General features: G+C 62.4%; 1 gene segment (V, D, J or C); it reads left to right on the top strand.

The window, feature by feature from the left end:
• LOC140390499 (Ig heavy chain C region-like) overlaps nt 1-22,256 on the top strand; it is a 74,630-nt gene that overhangs the window by 21,241 nt on the left and 31,133 nt on the right. Inside the window, 2 exon segments of the C gene segment in view lie at nt 16,499-16,876; nt 19,835-20,152. Of these exon segments, the coding sequence occupies nt 16,499-16,876; nt 19,835-20,152 (696 nt within the window).

The raw sequence follows: 22,256 nt of genomic DNA, 5'->3' as shown, positions 1-22,256 counted from the left end.
GCCTTCCGCGCGTGGCCAGCGCCATGTTGCACGGCGCAGCTGCTGTAGGTCGCCTTCCGCACGTGGCCAGCGCCATGTTGCACGGCGAAGCTGCTGTAGGTCGCCTTCCGCGCGTGGCCAGCGCCATGTTGCACGGCGCAGCTGCTGTAGGTCGCCTTCCGCGCGTGGCCAGCGCCATGTTGCATGGCGCAGCTGCTGTAGATCGCCTTCCGCACGTGGCCAGCGCCATGTTGCACGGCGCAGCTGCTGTAGGTCGCCTTCCGCGCGTGGCCAGCGCCATGTTGCACGGCGCAGCTGCTGTAGATCGCCTTCCGCACGTGGCCAGCGCCATGTTGCACGGCGAAGCTGCTGTAGGTCGCCTTCCGCGCGTGGCCAGCGCCATGTTGCACTGAGCAGCTGCTGTAGTTCGCCTTCCGCACGTGGCCAGCGCCATGTTGCACGGCGCAGCTGCTGTAGGTCGCCTTCCGCACGTGGCCAGCGCCTTGTTGCACGACGCAGCTGCTGTAGGTCGCCTTCCGCACGTGGCCAGCGCCATGTTGCACTGAGCAGCTGCTGTAGGCCGTCTTCCACGCGTGGCCAGCGCCATGTTGCACTGAGCAGCTGCTGTAGGCCGTCTTCCGCGCGTGGCCAGCGCCATGTTGCACTGAGCAGCTGCTGTACGTCGCCTTCCGCCCATGGCCAGCACCATGTTGCACGGCGCAGCTGCTGTAGGTCGCCTTCCGCCCGTGGCCAGCGCCATGTTGCACTGAGCAGCTGCTGTAGGTCGCCTTCCGCGCGTGGCCAGCACCATGTTGCACGGCGCAGCTGCTGTAGGTCGGCGCAGTGCGAGTGGCCAGCGCCATGTTGCACGGCGCAGCTGCTGTAGGTCGCCTTCCGCCCGTGGCCAGCACCATGTTGCACGACGAAGCTGCTGTAGGTCGCCTTCCGCCCGTGGCCAGCGCCATGTTGCACTGAGCAGCTGCTGTAGGTCGCCTTCCGCACGTGGCCAGCGCCATGTTGCACTGAGCAGCTGCTGTAGGTCGCCTTCCGCACGTGGCCAGCGCCATGTTGCACGACGCAGCTGCTGTAGGTCGCCTTCCGCGCGTGGCCAGCGCCATGTTGCACTGAGCAGCTGCTGTAGGTCGCCTTCCGTACGTGGCCAGCGCCATGATGCACGACGCAGCTGCTGTAGGTCGCCTTCCGCGCGTGGCCAGCGCCATGTTGCACGACGCAGCTGCTGTAGGTCGCCTTCCGCGTGTGGCCAGCGCCATGTTGCACTGAGCAGCTGCTGTAGGTCGCCTTCCGCCCGTGGCCAGCACCATGTTGCACGACGCAGCTGCTGTAGGTCGCCTTCCGCCCGTGGCCAGCACCATGTTGCACGGCGCAGCTGCTGTAGGTCGCCTTCCGCACGTGGCCAGCGCCATGTTGCACGGCGCAGCTGCTGTAGGTCACCTTCCGCACGTGGCCAGCGCCATGTTGCACGGCGCAGCTGCTGTAGGTCGCCTTCCGCAGGTGGCCAGCGCCATGTTGCACGGCGCAGCTGCTGCAGGTCGCCTTCCGCACGTGGCCAGCGCCATGTTGCACGGCGCAGCTGCTGTAGGTCGCCTTCTGCACGTGGCCAGCGCCATGTTGCACGGCGCAGCTGCTGTAGGTCGCCTTCCGCGCGTGGCCAGCACCATGTTGCACGGCGCAGCTGCTGTTGGTCGCCTTCCGCACGTGGCCAGCGCCATGTTGCACGGCGCAGCTGCTGTAGGTCGCCTTCCGCGCGTGGCCAGCGCCATGTTGCACGACGCAGCTGCTGTAGGCCGTCTTCCGCACGTGGCCAGCGCCTTGTTGCACGACGCAGCTGCTGTAGGTCGCCTTCCGCACGTGGCCAGCGCCATGTTGCACGACGCAGCTGCTGTAGGTCGCCTTCCGCACGTGGCCAGCGCCTTGTTGCACGACGCAGCTGCTGTAGGTCGCCTTCCACGCGTGGCCAGCGCCATGTTGCACGGCGCAGCTGCTGTTGGTCGCCTTCCGCACGTGGCCAGCGCCATGTTGCACGACGCAGCTGCTGTAGGCCGTCTTCCGCGTGTGGCCAGCGCCATGTTGCACGACGCAGCTGCTGTAGGCCGTCTTCCGCGCGTGGCCAGCGCCATGTTGCACGGCGCAGCTGCTGTTGGTCGCCTTCCGCACGTGGCCAGCGCCATGTTGCACAACGCAGCTGCTGTAGGCCGTCTTCCGCGCGTGGCCAGCGCCATGTTGCACGACGCAGCTGCTGTAGGTCATCTTCTGTGCGTGGCCAGCACCATGTTGCACGGCGCAGCTGCTGTTGGTCGGCGCAGTGCGCATGGCCAGCGCCATGTTGCACGGCGCAGCTGCTGTAGGTCGTCTTCCGCCCGTGGCCAGCGCCATGTTGCACGGCGCAGCTGCTGTTGGTCGGCGCAGTGCGCATGGCCAGCGCCATGTTGCACGGCGCAGCTGCTGTAGGTCGTCTTCCGCACGTGGCCAGCGCCTTGTTGCACGACGCAGCTGCTGTAGGCCGTCTTCCGCGCGTGGCCAGCGCCATGTTGCACGACGCAGCTGCTGTAGGTCGCCGCAGTGCGCGTGGCCAGCCCCATGTTGCACGACGCAGCTGCTGTAGGCCGCCTTCCGCGCGTGGCCAGCGCCATGTTGCACGACGCAGCTGCTGTAGGTCATCTTCTGTGCGTGGCCAGCACCATGTTGCACGGCGCAGCTGCTGTAGGTCGCCGCAGTGCGCGTGGCCAGCGCCATGTTGCACGGCGAAGCTGCTGTAGGTCGCCTTCCGCCCGTGGCCAGCGCCTTGTTGCACGGCGCAGCTGCTGTAGGTCGCCTTCCGCGCGTGGCCAGCGCCATGTTGCACGACGCAGCTGCTGTAGGTCATCTTCTGTGCGTGGCCAGCACCATGTTGCACGGCGCAGCTGCTGTAGGTCGGCGCAGTGCGCATGGCCAGCGCCATGTTGCACGGCGCTGCTGCTGTAGGTCGTCTTCCGCGCGTGGCCAGCGCCATGTTGCACGACGCAGCTGCTGTAGGTCATCTTCCGCGCGTGGCCAGCGCCATGTTGCACGGCGCAGCTGCTGTAGGTCGTCTTCCGCGCGTGGCCAGCGCCATGTTGCACGACGCAGCTGCTGTTGGTCGGCGCAGTGCGCATGGCCAGCGCCATGTTGCACGGCGCAGCTGCTGTAGGTCGCCTTCCGCACGTGGCCAGCGCCATGTTGCACGGCGCAGCTGCTGTAGGTCGCCTTCCGCACGTGGCCAGCGCCATGTTGCACGGCGGAGCTGCTGTAGGTCGCCTTCCGCACGTGGCCAGCGCCATGTTGCACGGCGCAGCTGCTGTAGGTCGCCTTCCGCACGTGGCCAGCACCATGTTGCACGGCGCAGCTGCTGTAGGTCGCCTTCCGCACGTGGCCAGCGCCATGTTGCACTGAGCAGCTGCTGTAGGTCGCCTTCCGCACGTGGCCAGCGCCATGTTGCACGGCGCAGCTGCTGTAGGTCGCCTTCCGCACGTGGCCAGCGCCATGTTGCACGGCGCAGCTGCTGTAGGTCGCCTTCCGCACGTGGCCAGCGCCATGTTGCACGGCGCAGCTGCTGTAGGTCGCCTTCCGCACGTGGCCAGCGCCATGTTGCACGGCGCAGCTGCTGTAGGTCGCCTTCCGCACGTGGCCAGCGCCATGTTGCACGGCGCAGCTGCTGTAGGTCGCCTTCCGCACGTGGCCAGCGCCATGTTGCACGGCGCAGCTGCTGTAGGTCGCCTTCCGCACGTGGCCAGCGCCATGTTGCACGGCGCAGCTGCTGTAGGTCGCCTTCCGCACGTGGCCAGCGCCATGTTGCACGGCGCAGCTGCTGTAGGTCGCCTTCCGCACGTGGCCAGCGCCATGTTGCACGGCGCAGCTGCTGTAGGTCGCCTTCCGCACGTGGCCAGCGCCATGTTGCACGGTGCAGCTGCTGTAGGTCGCCTTCCGCGCGTGGCCAGCGCCATGTTGCACGACGCAGCTGCTGTAGGTCGCCTTCCGCACGTGGCCAGCGCCATGTTGCACGGTGCAGCTGCTGTAGGTCGCCTTCCGCGCGTGGCCAGCGCCATGTTGCACGACGCAGCTGCTGTAGGTCGCCTTCTGCACGTGGCCAGCGCCATGTTGCACGGCGCAGCTGCTGTAGGTCGCCTTCCGCACGTGGCCAGCGCCATGTTGCACGGCGCAGCTGCTGTAGGTCGGCGCAGTGCGCATGGACAGCGCCATGTTGCACGGCGCAGTTGCTGTAGGTCACCGCAGTGCGCATGGACAGCGCCATGTTGCACGGCGCAGTTGCTGTAGGTCACCGCAGTGCGCGTGGCCAGCGCCATGTTGCACGGCGCAGTTGCTGTAGGTCACCGCAGTGCGCGTGGACAGCGCCATGTTGCACGGCACAGTTGCTGTAGGTCACCGCAGTGCGCATGGACAGCGCCATGTTGCACGGCGCAGCTGCTGTAGGTCGTCTTCCGCGCGTGGCCAGCGCCATGTTGCACGACGCAGCTGCTGTAGGTCGCCGCAGTGCACGTGGCCAGCGTCATGTTGCACGACGCAGCTGCTGTAGGTCGTCTTCCGCGCGTGGCCAGCGCCATGTTGCACGGAGCAGTTGCTGTAGGTCACCGCAGTGCGCATGGACAGCGCCATGTTGCACGGCGCAGCTGCTGTAGGTCGTCTTGCGCGTGGCCAGCGCCATGTTGCACGACGCAGCTGCTGTAGGTCGCCGCAGTGCACGTGGCCAGCGTCATGTTGCACGACGCAGCTGCTGTAGGTCGTCTTCCGCACGTGGCCAGCGCCATGTTGCACGACGCAGCTGCTGTAGGTCGCCGCAGTGCACGTGGCCAGCGCCATGTTGCACGGAGCAGCTGCTGTAGGTCGTCTTCCGCACGTGGCCAGCGCCATGATGCACGGCGCAGCTGCTGTAGGTCGTCTTCCGCGCGTGGCCAGCGCCATGTTGCACGGCGCAGCTGCTGTAGGTCGCCTTCCGCGCGTGGCCAGCGCCATGTTGCACGGCGCAGCTGCTGTAGGTCGCCGCAGTGCACGTGGCCAGCGTCATGTTGCACGACGCAGCTGCTGTAGGTCGCCTTCCGCGCGTGGCCAGCGCCATGTTGCACGACGCAGCTGCTGTAGGTCGCCGCAGTGCACGTGGCCAGCGCCATGTTGCACGGCGCAGCTGCTGTAGGTCGTCTTCCGCACGTGGCCAGCGCCATGATGCACGGCGCAGCTGCTGTAGGTCGCCGCAGTGCGCGTGGCCAGCGCCATGTTGCACGACGCAGCTGCTGTAGGTCGCCTTCCGCACGTGGCCAGCGCCATGTTGCACGGCGCAGCTGCTGTAGGTCGCCGCAGTGCGCGTGGCCAGCGCCATGTTGCACGACGCAGCTGCTGTAGGTCGCCTTCCGCACGTGGCCAGCGCCATGTTGCACGACGCAGCTGCTGTAGGTCGCCTTCCGCACGTGGCCAGCGCCATGTTGCACGACGCAGCTGCTGTAGGTCGTCTTCCGCACGTGGCCAGCGCCATGTTGCACGACGCAGCTGCTGTAGGTCGTCTTCCGCACGTGGCCAGCGCCTTGTTGCACGACGCAGCTGCTGTAGGTCGCCTTCCGCCCGTGGCCAGCGCCATGTTGCACGGCGAAGCTGCTGTAGGTCGCCTTCCGCACGTGGCCAGCGCCTTGTTGCACGGCGAAGCTGCTGTAGGTCGCCTTCCGCGCGTGGCCAGCGCCATGTTGCACGACGCAGCTGCTGTAGGTCGCCTTCCGCACGTGGCCAGCGCCATGTTGCACGGCGAAGCTGCTGTAGGTCGCCTTCCGCACGTGGCCAGCGCCTTGTTGCACGGCGAAGCTGCTGTAGGTCGCCTTCCGCGCGTGGCCAGCGCCATGTTGCACGGCGAAGCTGCTGTAGGTCGCCTTCCGCACGTGGCCAGCGCCTTGTTGCACGACGCAGCTGCTGTAGGTCACCTTCCGCGCGTGGCCAGCGCCATGTTGCACGACGCAGCTGCTGTAGGTCGCCTTCCGTACGTGGCCAGCGCCTTGTTGCACGACGCAGCTGCTGTAGGTCGCCTTCCGCCCGTGGCCAGCGCCATGTTGCACGACGCAGTTGCTGTAGGTCGCCTTCCGTACGTGGCCAGCGCCTTGTTGCACGACGCAGCTGCTGTAGGTCGCCTTCCGCCCGTGGCCAGCGCCATGTTGCACGACGCAGCTGCTGTAGGTCGCCTTCCGCGCGTAGCCAGCGCCATGTTGCACGACGCAGCTGCTGTAGGTCGCCTTCCACGCGTGGCCAGCGCCATGTTGCACGACGCAGCTGCTGTAGGTCGTCTTCCACGCGTGGCCAGCGCCATGTTGCACGACGCAGCTGCTGTAGGTCGCCTTCCACGCGTGGCCAGCGCCATGTTGCACGACGCAGCTGCTGTAGGTCGTCTTCCACGCGTGGCCAGCGCCATGTTGCACGACGCAGCTGCTGTAGGTCGCCTTCCGCGCGTAGCCAGCGCCATGTTGCACGACGCAGCTGCTGTAGGTCGCCTTCCACGCGTGGCCAGCGCCATGTTGCACGACGCAGCTGCTGTAGGTCGTCTTCCACGCGTGGCCAGCGCCATGTTGCACGACGCAGCTGCTGTAGGTCGCCTTCCGCGCGTAGCCAGCGCCATGTTGCACGACGCAGCTGCTGTAGGTCGCCTTCCACGCGTGGCCAGCGCCATGTTGCACGGTGCAGCTGCTGTAGGTCGCCTTCCGCGCGTGGCCAGCGCCATGTTGCACGACGCAGCTGCTGTAGGTCGTCTTCCACGCGTGGCCAGCGCCATGTTGCACGACGCAGCTGCTGTAGGTCGTCTTCCACGCGTGGCCAGCGCCATGTTGCACGGCGCAGCTGCTGTAGGTCGCATTCCGCGCGTGGCCAGCGCCATGTTGCACGACGCAGCTGCTGTAGGTCGTCTTCCACGCGTGGCCAGCGCCATGTTGCACGGCGCAGCTGCTGTAGGCCGTCTTCCGCGCGTGGCCAGCGCCATGTTGCACGGCGCAGCTGCTGTAGGTTGCCTTCCGCGCGTGGCCAGCGCCATGTTGCACGGCGCAGCTGCTGTAGGTCGCCGCAGTGCACGTGGCCAGCGCCATGTTGCACGGCGCAGCTGCTGTAGGTCGTCTTCCGCGCGTGGCCAGCGCCATGTTGCACGGCGCAGCTGCTGTAGGTCGTCTTCCGCGCGTGGCCAGCGCGATGTTGCACGGCGAAGCTGCTGTAGGTCATCTTCCGCGTGTGGCCAGCGCCATGTTGCACGGCGCAGCTGCTGTAGGTCACCGCAGTGCGCGTGGCCAGCGCCATGTTGCACGGCGCAGCTGCTGTAGGTCACCGCAGTGCGCATGGACAGCGCCATGTTGCACGGCGCAGCTGCTGTAGGTCGTCTTCCACGCGTGGCCAGCGCCATGTTGCATGGCGCAGTTGCTGTAGGTCGCTGCAGTGCACATGGCCAGCATCATGTTGCACGGCGCAGCTGCTGTAGGTCGCTGCAGTGCACGTGGCCAGCGCCATGTTGCACGGCGCAGCTGCTGTAGGTCGTCTTCCACGCGTGGCCAGCGCCATGTTGCACGACGAAGCTGCTGTAGGTCGCCTTCCGCGCGTGGCCAGCGCCATGTTGCACGACGCAGCTGCTGTAGGTCGCCTTCCGCGCGTGGCCAGCGCCATGTTGCACGGCGCAGCTGCTGTAGGTCGCCTTCTGTGTGTTGCCATCGCCATGTTGCACGGTGGAGCTGCTGTAGGTCGCCTTCCGCGCGTGGCCAGCGCCATGTTGCACGGTGGAGCTGCTGTAGGTCGCCTTCCGCGCGTGGCCAGCGCCATGTTGCACGACGCAGCTGCTGTAGGTCGCCGCAGTGCACGTGGCCAGCGCCATGTTGCACGGCGAAGCTGCTGTAGGTCGCCTTCCGCCCGTGGCCAGCGCCATGTTGCACGGCGCAGCTGCTGTAGGTCGCCTTCTGTGTGTTGCCATCGCCATGTTGCACGGCGCAGCTGCTGTAGGTCGCCTTCCGCACGTGGCCAGCGCCATGTTGCACGGCGCAGCTGCTGTAGGTCGCCGCAGTGCGCGTGGACAGCGCCATGTTGCACGGCGCAGCTGCTGTAGGTCGGCGCAGTGCGCGTGGACAGTGCCATGTTGCACGGCGCAGCTGCTGTAGGTCGGCGCAGTGCGCGTGGACAGTGCCATGTTGCACGGCGCAGCTGCTGTAGGTCGCCGCAGTGCGCGTGGACAGTGCCATGTTGCACGACGCAGCTGCTGTAGGTCGCCGCAGTGCGCGTGGACAGCGCCATGTTGCACGGCGCAGCTGCTGTAGGTCGGCGCAGTGCGCGTGGACAGTGCCATGTTGCACGGCGCAGCTGCTGTAGGTCGGCGCAGTGCACGTGGCCAGTGCCATGTTGCACGGCGCAGCTGCTGTAGGTCGCCGCAGTGCGCGTGGACAGCGCCTTGTTGCACGGCGCAGCTGCTGTAGGTCGGCGCAGTGCACGTGGCCAGTGCCATGTTGCACGGCGCAGCTGCTGTAGGTCGGCGCAGTGCACGTGGCCAGTGCCATGTTGCACGACGCAGCTGCTGTAGGTCGCCGCAGTGCACGTGGCCAGCGCCATGTTGCACGGCGCAGCTGCTGTAGGTCGCCTTCCGCGCGTGGACAGCGCCTTGTTGCACGACGCAGCTGCTGTAGGCCGCCTTCCGCGCGTGGCCAGCGCCATGTTGCACGACGCAGCTGCTGTAGGTCATCTTCTGTGCGTGGCCAGCACCATGTTGCACGGCGCAGCTGCTGTAGGTCGCCGCAGTGCGCGTGGCCAGCGCCATGTTGCACGGCGAAGCTGCTGTAGGTCGCCTTCCGCCCGTGGCCAGCGCCTTGTTGCACGACGCAGCTGCTGTAGGTCATCTTCTGTGCGTGGCCAGCACCATGTTGCACGGCGCAGCTGCTGTAGGTCGGCGCAGTGCGCATGGCCAGCGCCATGTTGCACGGCGCAGCTGCTGTAGGTCGTCTTCCGCGCGTGGCCAGCGCCATGTTGCACGACGCAGCTGCTGTAGGTCATCTTCCGCGCGTGGCCAGCGCCATGTTGCACGGCGCAGCTGCTGTAGGTCGTCTTCCGCGCGTGGCCAGCGCCATGTTGCACGACGCAGCTGCTGTTGGTCGGCGCAGTGCGCATGGCCAGCTCCATGTTGCACGGCGCAGCTGCTGTAGGTCGCCTTCCGCGCGTGGCCAGTGCCATGTTGCACGACGCAGCTGCTGTAGGTCGCCTTCCGTACGTGGCCAGCGCCTTGTTGCACGACGCAGCTGCTGTAGGTCGCCTTCCGCACGTGGCCAGCGCCATGTTGCACGGCGCAGCTGCTGTAGGTCGCCTTCCGCACGTGGCCAGCGCCATGTTGCACGGTGCAGCTGCTGTAGGTCGCCTTCCGCGCGTGGCCAGCGCCATGTTGCACGACGCAGCTGCTGTAGGTCGCCTTCCGCACGTGGCCAGCGCCATGTTGCACGACGCAGCTGCTGTAGGTCGCCTTCCACGCGTGGCCAGCGCCATGTTGCACGACGCAGCTGCTGTAGGTCGCCTTCCACGCGTGGCCAGCGCCATGTTGCACGACGCAGCTGCTGTAGGTCGCCTTCCACGCGTGGCCAGCGCCATGTTGCACGGTGCAGCTGCTGTAGGTCGCCTTCCACGCGTGGCCAGCGCCATGTTGCACGACGCAGCTGCTGTAGGTCGCCTTCCGCACGTGGCCAGCGCCATGTTGCACGGCGCAGCTGCTGTAGGTCGCCTTCCACGCGTGGCCAGCGCCATGTTGCACGACGCAGCTGCTGTAGGTCGCCTTCCACGCGTGGCCAGCGCCATGTTGCACGGCGCAGCTGCTGTAGGTCGCCTTCCACGCGTGGCCAGCGCCATGTTGCACGGCGCAGCTGCTGTAGGTCGCCTTCCGCACGTGGCCAGCGCCATGTTGCACGGCGCAGCTGCTGTAGGTCGCCTTCCGCACGTGGCCAGCGCCATGTTGCACGGCGCAGCTGCTGTAGGTCGCCTTCCGCACGTGGCCAGCGCCATGTTGCACGACGCAGCTGCTGTAGGTCGCCTTCCGCACGTGGCCAGCGCCATGTTGCACGGCGCAGCTGCTGTAGGTCGCCTTCCACGCGTGGCCAGCGCCATGTTGCACGGCGCAGCTGCTGTAGGTCGCCTTCCGCACGTGGCCAGCGCCATGTTGCACGGCGCAGCTGCTGTAGGTCGCCTTCCGCACGTGGCCAGCGCCATGTTGCACGGCGCAGCTGCTGTAGGTCGGCGCAGTGCGCATGGACAGCGCCATGTTGCACGGCGCAGTTGCTGTAGGTCACCGCAGTGCGCGTGGACAGCGCCATGTTGCACGGCGCAGTTGCTGTAGGTCACCGCAGTGCGCATGGACAGCGCCATGTTGCACAGCGCAGCTGCTGTAGGTCGTCTTCCGCGCGTGGCCAGCGCCATGTTGCACGACGCAGCTGCTGTAGGTCGCCGCAGTGCACGTGGCCAGCGTCATGTTGCACGACGCAGCTGCTGTAGGTCGCCGCAGTGCGCGTGGCCAGCGCCTTGTTGCACGACGCAGCTGCTGTAGGTCGCCTTCCGCGCGTGGCCAGCGCCATGTTGCACGACGCAGCTGCTGTAGGTCGCCTTCCGCGCGTGGCCAGCGCCATGTTGCACGGCGCAGCTGCTGTAGGTCGCCTTCCGCACATGGCCAGCGCCATGTTGCACGGCGCAGCTGCTGTAGGTCGCCTTCCGCACGTGGCCAGCGCCATGTTGCACGGTGCAGCTGCTGTAGGTCGCCTTCCGCGCGTGGCCAGCGCCATGTTGCACGGCGCAGCTGCTGTAGGTCGCCTTCCACGCGTGGCCAGCGCCATGTTGCACGACGCAGCTGCTGTAGGTCGCCTTCCACGCGTGGCCAGCGCCATGTTGCTCGGCGCAGCTGCTGTAGGTCGCCTTCCACGCGTGGCCAGCGCCATGTTGCACGACGCAGCTGCTGTAGGTCGCCTTCCGCACGTGGCCAGCGCCATGTTGCACGACGCAGCTGCTGTAGGTCGCCTTCCACGCGTGGCCAGCGCCATGTTGCACGACGCAGCTGCTGTAGGTCGCCTTCCACGCGTGGCCAGCGCCATGTTGCACGACGCAGCTGCTGTAGGTCGCCTTCCACGCGTGGCCAGCGCCATGTTGCACGGCGCAGCTGCTGTAGGTCGCCTTCCACGCGTGGCCAGCGCCATGTTGCACGGCGCAGCTGCTGTAGGTCGCCTTCCACGCGTGGCCAGCGCCATGTTGCACGGCGCAGCTGCTGTAGGTCGCCTTCCGCACGTGGCCAGCGCCATGTTGCACGGCGCAGCTGCTGTAGGTCGCCTTCCGCACGTGGCCAGCGCCATGTTGCACGGCGCAGCTGCTGTAGGTTGCCTTCCGCGCGTGGCCAGCGCCATGTTGCACGGCGCAGCTGCTGTAGGTCGTCTTCCGCGCGTGGCCAGCGCGATGTTGCACGGCGAAGCTGCTGTAGGTCATCTTCCGCGTGTGGCAAGCGCCATGTTGCACGGCGCAGCTGCTGTAGGTCACCGCAGTGCGTGTGGCCAGCGCCATGTTGCACGGCGCAGCTGCTGTAGGTCACCGCAGTGCGCATGGACAGCGCCATGTTGCACGGCGCAGCTGCTGTAGGTCGTCTTCCACGCGTGGCCAGCGCCATGTTGCATGGCGCAGTTGCTGTAGGTCACCGCAGTGCGCATGGCCAGCGCCATGTTGCACGGCGCAGCTGCTGTAGGTCACCGCAGTGCGCATGGACAGCGCCATGTTGCACGGCGCAGCTGCTGTAGGTCGTCTTCCACGCGTGGCCAGCGCCATGTTGCACGACGCAGCTGCTGTAGGTCGCCGCAGTGCACGTGGCCAGCGCCTTGTTGCACGACGAAGCTGCTGTAGGCCGCCTTCCGCGCGTGGCCAGCGCCATGTTGCACGACGCAGCTGCTGTAGATCGCCGCAGTGCACATGGCCAGCATCATGTTGCACGGCGCAGCTGCTGTAGGTCGCTGCAGTGCACGTGGCCAGCGCCATGTTGCACGACGAAGCTGCTGTAGGTCGCCTTCCGCCCGTGGCCAGCGCCATGTTGCACGACGCAGCTGCTGTAGGTCGCCTTCCGCCCGTGGCCAGCGCCATGTTGCACGACGCAGCTGCTGTAGGTCGCCTTCCGCGCGTGGCCAGCGCCATGTTGCACGACGCAGCTGCTGTAGGTCACCGCAGTGCACGTGGCCAGCGCCATGTTGCACGGCGCAGCTGCTGTAGGTCACCGCAGTGCACGTGGCCAGCGCCATGTTGCAAGGCGCAGCTGCTGTAGGTCGCCTTCCGCGCGTGGCCAGCGCCATGTTGCACGACGCAGCTGCTGTAGGTCGCCTTCCGCACGTGGCCATCGCCATGTTGCACGACGCAGCTGCTGTAGGTCACCGCAGTGCACGTGGCCAGCGCCATGTTGCACGACGCAGCTGCTGTAGGTCGCCTTCTGTGTGTTGCCATCGCCATGTTGCACGGTGGAGCTGCTGTAGGTCGCCTTCCGCGCGTGGCCAGCGCCATGTTGCACGGTGGAGCTGCTGTAGGTCGCCTTCCGCGCGTGGCCAGCGCCATGTTGCACGACGCAGCTGCTGTAGGTCGCCTTCCGCACGTGGCCAGCGCCATGTTGCACGACGCAGCTGCTGTAGGTCGCCTTCCGCCCGTGGCCAGCGCCATGTTGCACGGCGAAGCTGCTGTAGGTCGCCTTCCGCCCGTGGCCATCGCCATGTTGCACGGCGCAGCTGCTGTAGGTCGCCTTCCGCACGTGGCCAGCGCCATGTTGCACGGCGCAGCTGCTGTAGGTCGCCGCAGTGCGCGTGGACAGCGCCATGTTGCACGACGCAGCTGCTGTAGGTCGCCGCAGTGCGCGTGGACAGCGCCATGTTGCACGGCGCAGCTGCTGTAGGTCGGCGCAGTGCGCGTGGACAGTGCCATGTTGCACGGCGCAGCTGCTGTAGGTCGGCGCAGTGCACGTGGCCAGTGCCATGTTGCACGGCGCAGCTGCTGTAGGTCGCCGCAGTGCACGTGGCCAGCGCCATGTTGCACGGCGCAGCTGCTGTAGGTCGTCTTCCGCACGTGGCCAGCGCCATGTTGCACGGCGCAGCTGCTGTAGGTCGCCTTCCGCGCGTGGACAGCGCCATGTTGCACGGCGCAGCTGCTGTAGATCACCTTCCGCGCGTGGCCAGTGCCATGTTGCACGGCGCAGCTGCTGTTGGTCGGCGCAGTGCGCGTGGACAGCGCCATGTTGCACGGCGCAGCTGCTGTAGGTCATCTTCCACCCGTGGCCAGCGCCATGTTGCACGGCGCAGCTGCTGTAGGTCATCTTCCGCACGTGGCCAGCGCCATGTTGCATGGCGCAGCTGCTGTAGGTCGCCTTCCGCGCGTGGCCAGCGCCATGTTGCACGACGCAGCTGCTGTAGGTCATCTTCCGCACGTGGCCAGCGCCATGTTGCATGGCGCAGCTGCTGTAGGTCGCCTTCCGCGCGTGGCCAGTGCCATGTTGCACGATGCAGCTGCTGTAGGTCGCCTTCCGTGCGTGGCCAGCGCCATGTTGCACGACGCAGCTGCTGTAGGTCATCTTCCGCACGTGGCCAGCGCCATGTTGCATGGCGCAGCTGCTGTAGGTCGCCTTCCGCGCGTGGCCAGTGCCATGTTGCATGGCGCAGCTGCTGTAAGTCGCCTTCCGCGCGTGGACAGCGCCATGTTGCACGGCGCAGCTGCTGTAGGTCATCTTCCGCACGTGGCCAGCGCCATGTTGCATGGCGCAGCTGCTGTAGTTGGCCTTCCGCGCGTGGCCAGCGCCATGTTGCACGGCGCAGCTGCTGTAGGTCGCCGCAGTGCACGTGGACAGCGCCATGTTGCACGGCGCAGCTGCTGCAGGTCACCTTCCGCCCGTGGCCAGCGCCATGTTGCACGGCGCAGCTGCTGTAGGTCGCCTTCCGCGCGTGGACAGCGCCATGTTGCACGGCGCAGCTGCTGTAGGTCGCCTTCCGCGCGTGGACAGCGCCATGTTGCACGGCGCAGCTGCTGTAGGTCGCCGCAGTGCACGTGGCCAGCGCCATGTTGCACGACGCAGCTGCTGTAGGTCGCCTTCTGTGTGTTGCCATCGCCATGTTGCACGGTGGAGCTGCTGTAGGTCGCCTTCCGCGCGTGGCCAGCGCCATGTTGCACGGCGCAGCTGCTGTAGGTCACCTTCTGTGTGTTGCCATCGCCATGTTGCACGGTGGAGCTGCTGTAGGTCGCCTTCCGCGCGTGGCCAGCGCCATGTTGCACGGCGCAGCTGCTGTAGGTCGCCGCAGTGCACGTTGCCAGCGCCATGTTGCACGGCGAAGCTGCTGTAGGTCGCCTTCCGCACGTGGCCAGCGCCATGTTGCACGGCGCAGCTGCTGTAGGTCGCCTTCCGCACGTGGCCAGCGCCATGTTGCACGACGCAGCTGCTGTAGGTCGCCGCAGTGCGCGTGGACAGCGCCATGTTGCACGGCGCAGCTGCTGTAGGTCGGCGCAGTGCGCGTGGCCAGTGCCATGTTGCACGGCGCAGCTGCTGTAGGTCGTCTTCCGCGCGTGGACAGCGCCATGTTGCACGACGCAGCTGCTGTAGGTCGCCGCAGTGCGCATGGACAGCGCCATGTTGCACGACGCAGCTGCTGTAGGTCGCCGCAGTGCGCGTGGACAGCGCCATGTTGCACGGCGCAGCTGCTGTAGGTCGGCGCAGTGCGCGTGGCCAGTGCCATGTTGCACGGCGCAGCTGCTGTAGGTCGTCTTCCGCGCGTGGACAGCGCCATGTTGCACGGCGCAGCTGCTGTAGGTCGTCTTCCGCGCGTGGACAGCGCCATGTTGCACGGCGCAGCTGCTGTAGGTCACCTTCCGTGCGTGGCCAGTGCCATGTTGCACGGCGCAGCTGCTGTAGGTCGTCTTCCGCGCGTGGACAGCGCCATGTTGCACGGCGCAGCTGCTGTAGGTCGTCTTCCGCGCGTGGACAGCGCCATGTTGCACGGCGCAGCTGCTGTAGGTCACCTTCCGCGCGTGGCCAGTGCCATGTTGCACGGCGCAGCTGCTGTAGGTCGCCTTCCGCGCGTGGCCAGCGCCATGTTGCACGACGCAGCTGCTGTAGGTCGCCTTCCGCCCGTGGCCAGCGCCATGTTGCACGGCGCAGCTGCTGTAGGTCGGCGCAGTGCGCGTGGCCAGCGCCATGTTGCACGACGCAGCTGCTGTAGGTCGGTGCAGTGCGCGTGGCCAGCACCATGTTGCATGGCGCAGCTGCCGTCGGTCGCCGCAGTGCGCATGTGCAGCCAAGACCCGGCAATTTTCCGGCCGTATCCGCAGGTAAAGCCATGCTTTTCGCTGCCGTCCTGCTAGCCAGACTGAGGATCGGTGCAGCTTTTACGTCAATTTTTCTGTCGTATAACCCCACTGTTTCCACGCCAGCGACAGCACTTAATCTTCAAATCAGAGAATCCACCCCCTATCTCCCACAGAACAGGTCTCGATATCCCACAAATCCTCTTGCACTAACTCTCCAGCCATGCCTGCAGCTGCTCTCCAAGCGTATTTCTATGCTTACCAGTGCCAGGTGCTGGGAATAATCCAGAGATTTCGAGGTCCTGCTTGCTCAATTCTTGCTGAAACTCTCTTTTCAGAAACTGACCCCTCTTTCTATGTCTTCATTGGTCGTAAAGAACTTTGTGATATCTGATGCGCTATATAAATGCGGGTCCTCCTTTAGTCCAGGACAACTCACTGTGTTAAAATAATAATTATTGCCTCCCTGGTCCTTTTTGCCAAAGGCCTTGAAGCTGTGGCCCCTGAGTAACCGTCAGGCAGGAATCGCCGGAGCACAGTGTGTCATAATATAGACCAGTATATCATGGTGCAGACACACACTGATGGACACAAAGTGGGACCAATCAACACACACAACACCGCAGCCACCAATCACCAGTGAGAGCACACGCACTATAAAGACAGAGGCATCAGAGGTCCCGCTCATTCGAGCTGCAGCTAGCTAGGAGCACAGAGCTCACAGCCTGCAACACAGACATTCACCATGTGCTGAGTGCATCGACTGGTTAGGACAAGGCAAAGGTCTTTAGTTAAAGCTAGTATCATATCAACCCACAGTCAGAGTATGTTAAACAGTTAATGATTCAATAAAATAGTGTTGCACTATTTCAAGTGCTGGTGACCTGTAGTGATCCAGAACACCCAACACATCACAGTGGTCAGCACTGTTGCTTCACAGCTCCAGGGTCCCAGGTTCGATTCCCAGCTTGGGTCTGTGCGGAGTTTGCACGTTCTCCCCGTGTGTGCGTGGGTTTCCTCCCACAGTCCAAAGATGAGCTGGTAGGTAATTTGGACATTCTGAATTCCCCCTCAGTGTACCCGAACGGGCGCCGGAATGTGGCGACTAGGGGCTTTTCACAGTAACTTCATTGCAGTGTTAATGTTAGCCGACTTGTGACAATAAAGATTTTTATTATTATTAATGTGGATTTTACTGCAGGTCTTGTGGTAGGCGATGATACTCTCTATATATCGCCCATATCTCTGACTCACTGGGAGAACGAAACGGTGACACTGAATTGCTTCACCTCCAGAACTGTGGATAACTACTACTTCATCTGGGGCTCTGCCAAGCCTGGTGACGTCATGATCTCGTGGATTCTTTATTGGACCCCGCGTTCAAGCATTGCTCGCTACCCGTCCGTCGTGACTGAGCGATTCGTCGGCACAAAGGACTGGACCAGCAAGAGATTCTCCCTGACAATAAGAGGCCTTCAACAGGCGGATTCCGCCCGATATTATTGCGGCAGTTCCAACAGCTATTTCCCCTTCAGCACTGATTGGAGTGGTTGTGGAGTTACTCTAAATGTAAAAGCCGGTAGGATTTCACCCCTGTCTCCCTTTTTGTCTCTGTCCACCTGACAGAAATTCAACACATGAGGATAGTGATAATTTCCAGAGGCTCGTAATCCAGTGCTAAGTATTAAGGTCAGCTCTCCGGGACACCAGGTCAAACCCCACCACGGCAATAAAATCTGGAACCGGAAGCTCGTCTCAGTAATGGCGACGAGGAAACTAGCAACGATTGTCGTTAAAAACCCATCTGGTTCACGTCAGGGAGGACGCCTGCCGTCCTTTGCCTGGCCGGGCCTACATGCGACTCCAGACCCACAGTAGTATGGTTGACTTTTAACTGCCCCCCCTCAAAATGGCTGAGCTGCCAGTCGGTTCAATGCCAATTAGGGATGGGCAAAAAGCGCTGGCCCATCCAGCAACACCCACATCTCACAAATGAATAAAATCAAACATGGTGGCACAGTGGTTAGCACTGCTGCCACACGGCGCCAGGGACCCGGGTTCAATTCTGACCTTGCGTGACTGACTGTGTGGAGTCTGCACATCCTCCCCGTGTGTGCGTGGGTTTCCTCCGGGTGCTCCGGTTTCCTCCCACAGTCCAAAGATGTGCAGCTTAGGTGGATTGGCCATGCTAAATTGCCCTTAGTGTCCAAAAGGTTAGGTGGGGTTACGGGTATAGGATGGGGGTGTGGGCCTAGTTAGGTTGTTCCTTCAGAGGGTTGGTGCGGACTCAATGGATGGAAAGGCCTTCTTCTGCATTGTAGGGATTCTATGCGAATCTATCATTCCGGGAAGGTGGGATTGAGGAGAAGAGCCTCCATCAGCAGCCTCCTTTTAACGTGACGGGGGGGGTGCTGCATTGTCAGAGGTGCTATCCTTCAAAAGATAAGAATTTATTGAAAGTTGTGACCCTTGTACCTGCGGAATGAGTGGAGCGAGTTTGTCCCAGAGTCCTGGCCAACATTCGTCACCAGTCACTGCAAGGCAAACCATATTAAAAGTTTGCTTATTGAATTTACATTCTGTTGGCCCTGGCAGTGCAAGCATTAACTTCCCATTCGGCCACAAAGCAAACTCGCATCAAGAAGTAATGAAATGTGTGTTCCTTTGGGACGCAGTGCTGGGTTGAACGATACTGTACACAAACAAGAGGTTTGCTTTTCGTCATATGTGTGCGTATCTATCTATCTTTCAGAGTGTAACATCGGGTTTGCGTGGTTAAGTCTCTGGAGGGAGGTTTAAACTTTCAACCTTCTCTGGTTAGAGATAGGAGTGGGACCAATTTAGCCGTGGCTCATACCTTAGCTGAGATTACCAATAACCCTCTTCACTATTAGGACCTTTAGTATTTCCGATGGCGGAGTTTCCCTCGCCTCCATCCGAGGTGTCCAAATTAAACACATTCCCACCCATTCTGGCTGCCCCTGCAGTAACTGGCTGGAGGCAGTATGTCTGTCCCTCAATTAGAAGGGAGTCTCGCCTCAGAGAGCCAGGGGGGGTCTCTCAGCCCTGCAGCGCCAGAAGCTACAGTGGACAGTGCGGGTACTGCAAGCAGTTCCTGGGGTTGAACTCCCGGGGGTCCAGCACTTGGTATGTTTTGGGGGTCTCAGGGCAGGGTGGGGCAGTGAGGCCCAGGGGGATGGGCGGGGGGTTGTTTTGTGTGTCGGTGAAGGGACTCGGGATGGGTGTAAGGGGGCCTCCACTCGGCTTTGACCTTTTTGGGAGATGCCTGATGTTAAAAGGAGGCTGCTGATGGAGGCCTTTCTCCTCCAACCCCATCTTCCCGGACTAGGCCTGATCAGGGTTCATTTTCAGACTTCCCCTGAACTCCTCCCACCAGCTTGAAAATTGAGGTTGGGTGGGAAAAGGCCCTGAAGAGGTCAATAATAGGCCACTTAAGGGTTTCAACTGAGGCAAGGGTTGGTTGGCTGGCCTGGGCATCGTTAAATTACAGAGAGATTGTGGTGGGCGAAAGCCTAGTGGAAAGGCCCCTTGAGCCTGCTCTGTAATTCATCAGGATCATGGCTGACCTTCTGCCTCATTTCCTGCACTATCTACATATTCCTCGATATCTTCCATATCTAGAATCAATCTCTGGGCCTGCACAGTCCTCATGAGCAGAGATTTCCAAAGATTCACCACTCTCTGAGCGATAAACCTCCCCCACACCTCGGTCTTAAATGGCCTGCTCCCTAATTCTGAGACTGTGTCCCTCGGTTCTAGACCACCCCCCCCCCCCCACCCCCCCTCACGCACACACACCCTCCCCAGCCAGACGGCACAGCCTTACTGCATCTATCCTGTCGAACCCGATGGGAATTTTGTACGCTTCGATGCAATCACCCCCCATTCTACAAAAATACAGTCCCTGGCTCCTCACTCTCTCCTCAAAGGACGATCCAGCCACCCCAGAAATCGGGCTCTTTGAACACTGTTGCCCTCTCTCGAAGGCAAGTGCATCCTGTCTTAAATAAGGAGGCCAAAACCACACAGAATACTTCAGGCCCGGTCTCACAAAGGCTTGATCCAATTGCAGCAAGGCTTCCACACTCCTGTACTCAAATCTCCCTGCAATAGAGTACAAAGGACCACTTATCTTCGGAACCGCTTGCTGTGCCTGTACTTTCAGTGACGTCTGAACCCAGGTCCCTTTCTGTCACAATTTGATCTGAAGTGGCGCAGTACAGGCAGAGCGTTTACCCCCCAAAGCTATGAGGAGGGCCCGGGTTTAACAAAGGTGATGGATAGAAACTGACAGCCCTGTCATAGAGGGGGAGGGGCCAGAAAATGCAGCAAACCCTAAACAACCTTTGACCTCCGTGGGACTGGAGGACCACACTGTCCAATAAGCTAATGCGATCTTGAACACAAGAATCAATGTGAGTTGGCGCGGCTAACCTACGTCATCAACATTTGCCTCAGGTTGTATTTACATCTCCTCCCACGGTTGGTTGAGCCACAGTTTTCACTTCCATTACAGCCCCCGTGTCATCGCCGCCTCTGATTCACTTCCACAATCCGCACCCCGAGGACATTTTCCAGCAGAAGAACGTTTCGCTGCTGTGCGTGGCGGAGAACTTCTTCCCGGCAGATATTTCCATTTCCTGGCACGTTGACGGTGACCCGGTCCACGCGGGGGTCTCGCACTCTGCTTCCCTCCTGGCGGACAATGGCACCTACTCGAGGATCAGCAAACTGGTCATCGATACATCGCATTGGATCAGAGGCTCCATCTTCAGCTGCGAGGTGTCGCACGAAACACTGTCTTCCCCAATCACCAAGCATATCAGTAATACTGGTGAGTATTACACTGAGTTCCTATTTTAGAGCTATTCGAAGGTAGAATGAATGGACTCACCTCTCAATAATAACTCTGCTGTCTTCAAGCAGCTGATTACAAATCCCTCCTCTGCCCCTATACCTCCCCTGTTCTACCCAAGATGGTTTACAACTATATTGGGCCTCCATGCCTGTTTTACTCAATCTGGAACTGTGCACCTGAATAATCTGACACAGCAAGGCCCATAAAGTGTACGTTAATCAGCAAAGCAGCCCCGCTTGATAAGCACCCCATCCACCACCTTCAACATTCACCCCCTCCCCCTCCGATGGACAGTGTCAGCCGTGTGCCCCATCGACAAGATTCACTGCGGGAACTCACCGAGGTTCCTCTGGCAGCACCTTCCAAACCCACGGCCACCACCATCTAGAAGGACAAGAGCAGCAGATACCTGGGATCACCCCCACCTGGAGGTTCCCCTCCAAGTCACTCCCCATCCTGACTGGGAAATATATCGGCCGTTCATTCAGTGTCGCCGGGTCCAAATCCTCCCCGACAGCACGGTGGTGTACCTACACCTCAGGGACTGCAGCGGCTTCAAGAAGGCAGCTCAGCACCACCTTGTCAAGGGGCAATTATGGACAATAAATGCTGGTCTAGTCAGCAATGCCCACAATTCCAATATGCAATGATTGCTGAGCAGGTAACTTGGATGTGATCTGAACAGCCAAAGGCCAACCCTTCAGGGGCTACTTAGTGCGGGGGAGGGGGAGTTACTTAGTGTGGGGGAGGGGGAGTTACTTAGTGCGGGGGAGGGGGAGTTACTTAGTGTGTGGGAGGGGGAGTGACTTAGTGTGGGGGAGGGGGAGTGACTTAGTGTGGGGGAGGGGAGTTACTTAGTGTGTGGGAGGGGGAGTTACTTAGTGTGGGGAGGGGGAGTTACTTAGTGCGGGGGAGGGGGAGCTACTTAGTGTGTGGGAGGGGGAGTGACTTAGTGTGGGGGAGGGGGAGTGACTTAGTGTGGGGGAGGGCGAGTTACTTAGTGTGGGGGAGGGGGGGTTACTTAGTGTGGGGGAGGGTGAGTTACAGAATGTGTGGGAGGGGGAGTTACTTAGTGTGGGGGAGGGGGAGTTACTTAGTGTGGGGCAGGGGGAGTTACTTAGTGTGGGGAAGGGGGAGTTACCGAATGTGTGGGAGGGGTAGTTACTTAGTGTGGGGGAGGGGGAGTTACTAAGTGTGGGGGAGGGTGAGTTACCGAGTGAGTGGGAGGGGGTGTTACTTAGTGCGGGGGAGGGGGAGTTACTTAATGTGGGGGAGGGTGAGTTACTTAGTGCTGGGGAGGGGGAGTTACTTAGTGCGGGGAGGGGGAGTTACCGAGTGAGTGGGAGGGGGTGTTACTTAGTGCGGGGGAGGGGGAGTTACTTAATGTGGGGGAGGGTGAGTTACTTAGTGCTGGGGAGGGGGAGTTACTTAGTGCGGGGGAGGGGGAGTTACTTAGTGCGGGGGAGGGGGAGTTACTTAGTGTGGGGGAGGGGAGTTACTTAGTGTGTGGGAGGGGGAGTTACTTAGTGCGTGGGAGGGGGTGTTACTTAGTGCGGGGGAGGGGGAGTTACTTAGTGTGGGGGAGGGGAGTTACTTACTGTGTGGGAGGGGGAGTTACTTAGTGCGTGGGAGGGGGACTTACTTAGTGTGGGGGAGGGGGAGTTACTTAGTGCGGGGGAGGGGGAGTTACTGAGTGTGGGGAGGGGGAGTTACTTAGTGTGGGGAAGTGGGGGTTACTTAGTGTGGGGGAGGGGGAGTTACCTAGTGTGGGGGAGGGGGAGTTACTGAGTGTGGGGAGGGGGAGTTACTTAGTGTGTGGGGAGGGAGAGTTACTTAGTGTGGGGGAGGGGGAGTTACTGAGTGCGGGGGCGGAGGAGTTACTTAGTGTGTGGGGAGGGGGAGATACTTAGTGTGGGGGAGGGGGGCTACTTAGTGTGGGGGAGGGGGAGTTACTTAGTGTGGGGGAGGGGGAGTTACTTAGTGTGGGGGAGGGGGAATTACTTAGTGGGGGGGGTGGGGGAGTTACTGAGTGTGTGGGAGGGGGAGTTACTTAGTGTGGGGAGGGTGAGTTACTTAGTGT

Source organism: Scyliorhinus torazame, chromosome 14 (assembly GCF_047496885.1).
Source record: "Scyliorhinus torazame isolate Kashiwa2021f chromosome 14, sScyTor2.1, whole genome shotgun sequence".
Lineage (NCBI taxonomy): Eukaryota > Metazoa > Chordata > Chondrichthyes > Carcharhiniformes > Scyliorhinidae > Scyliorhinus > Scyliorhinus torazame.
This window is presented reverse-complemented; position numbering and strand designations above follow the sequence as displayed.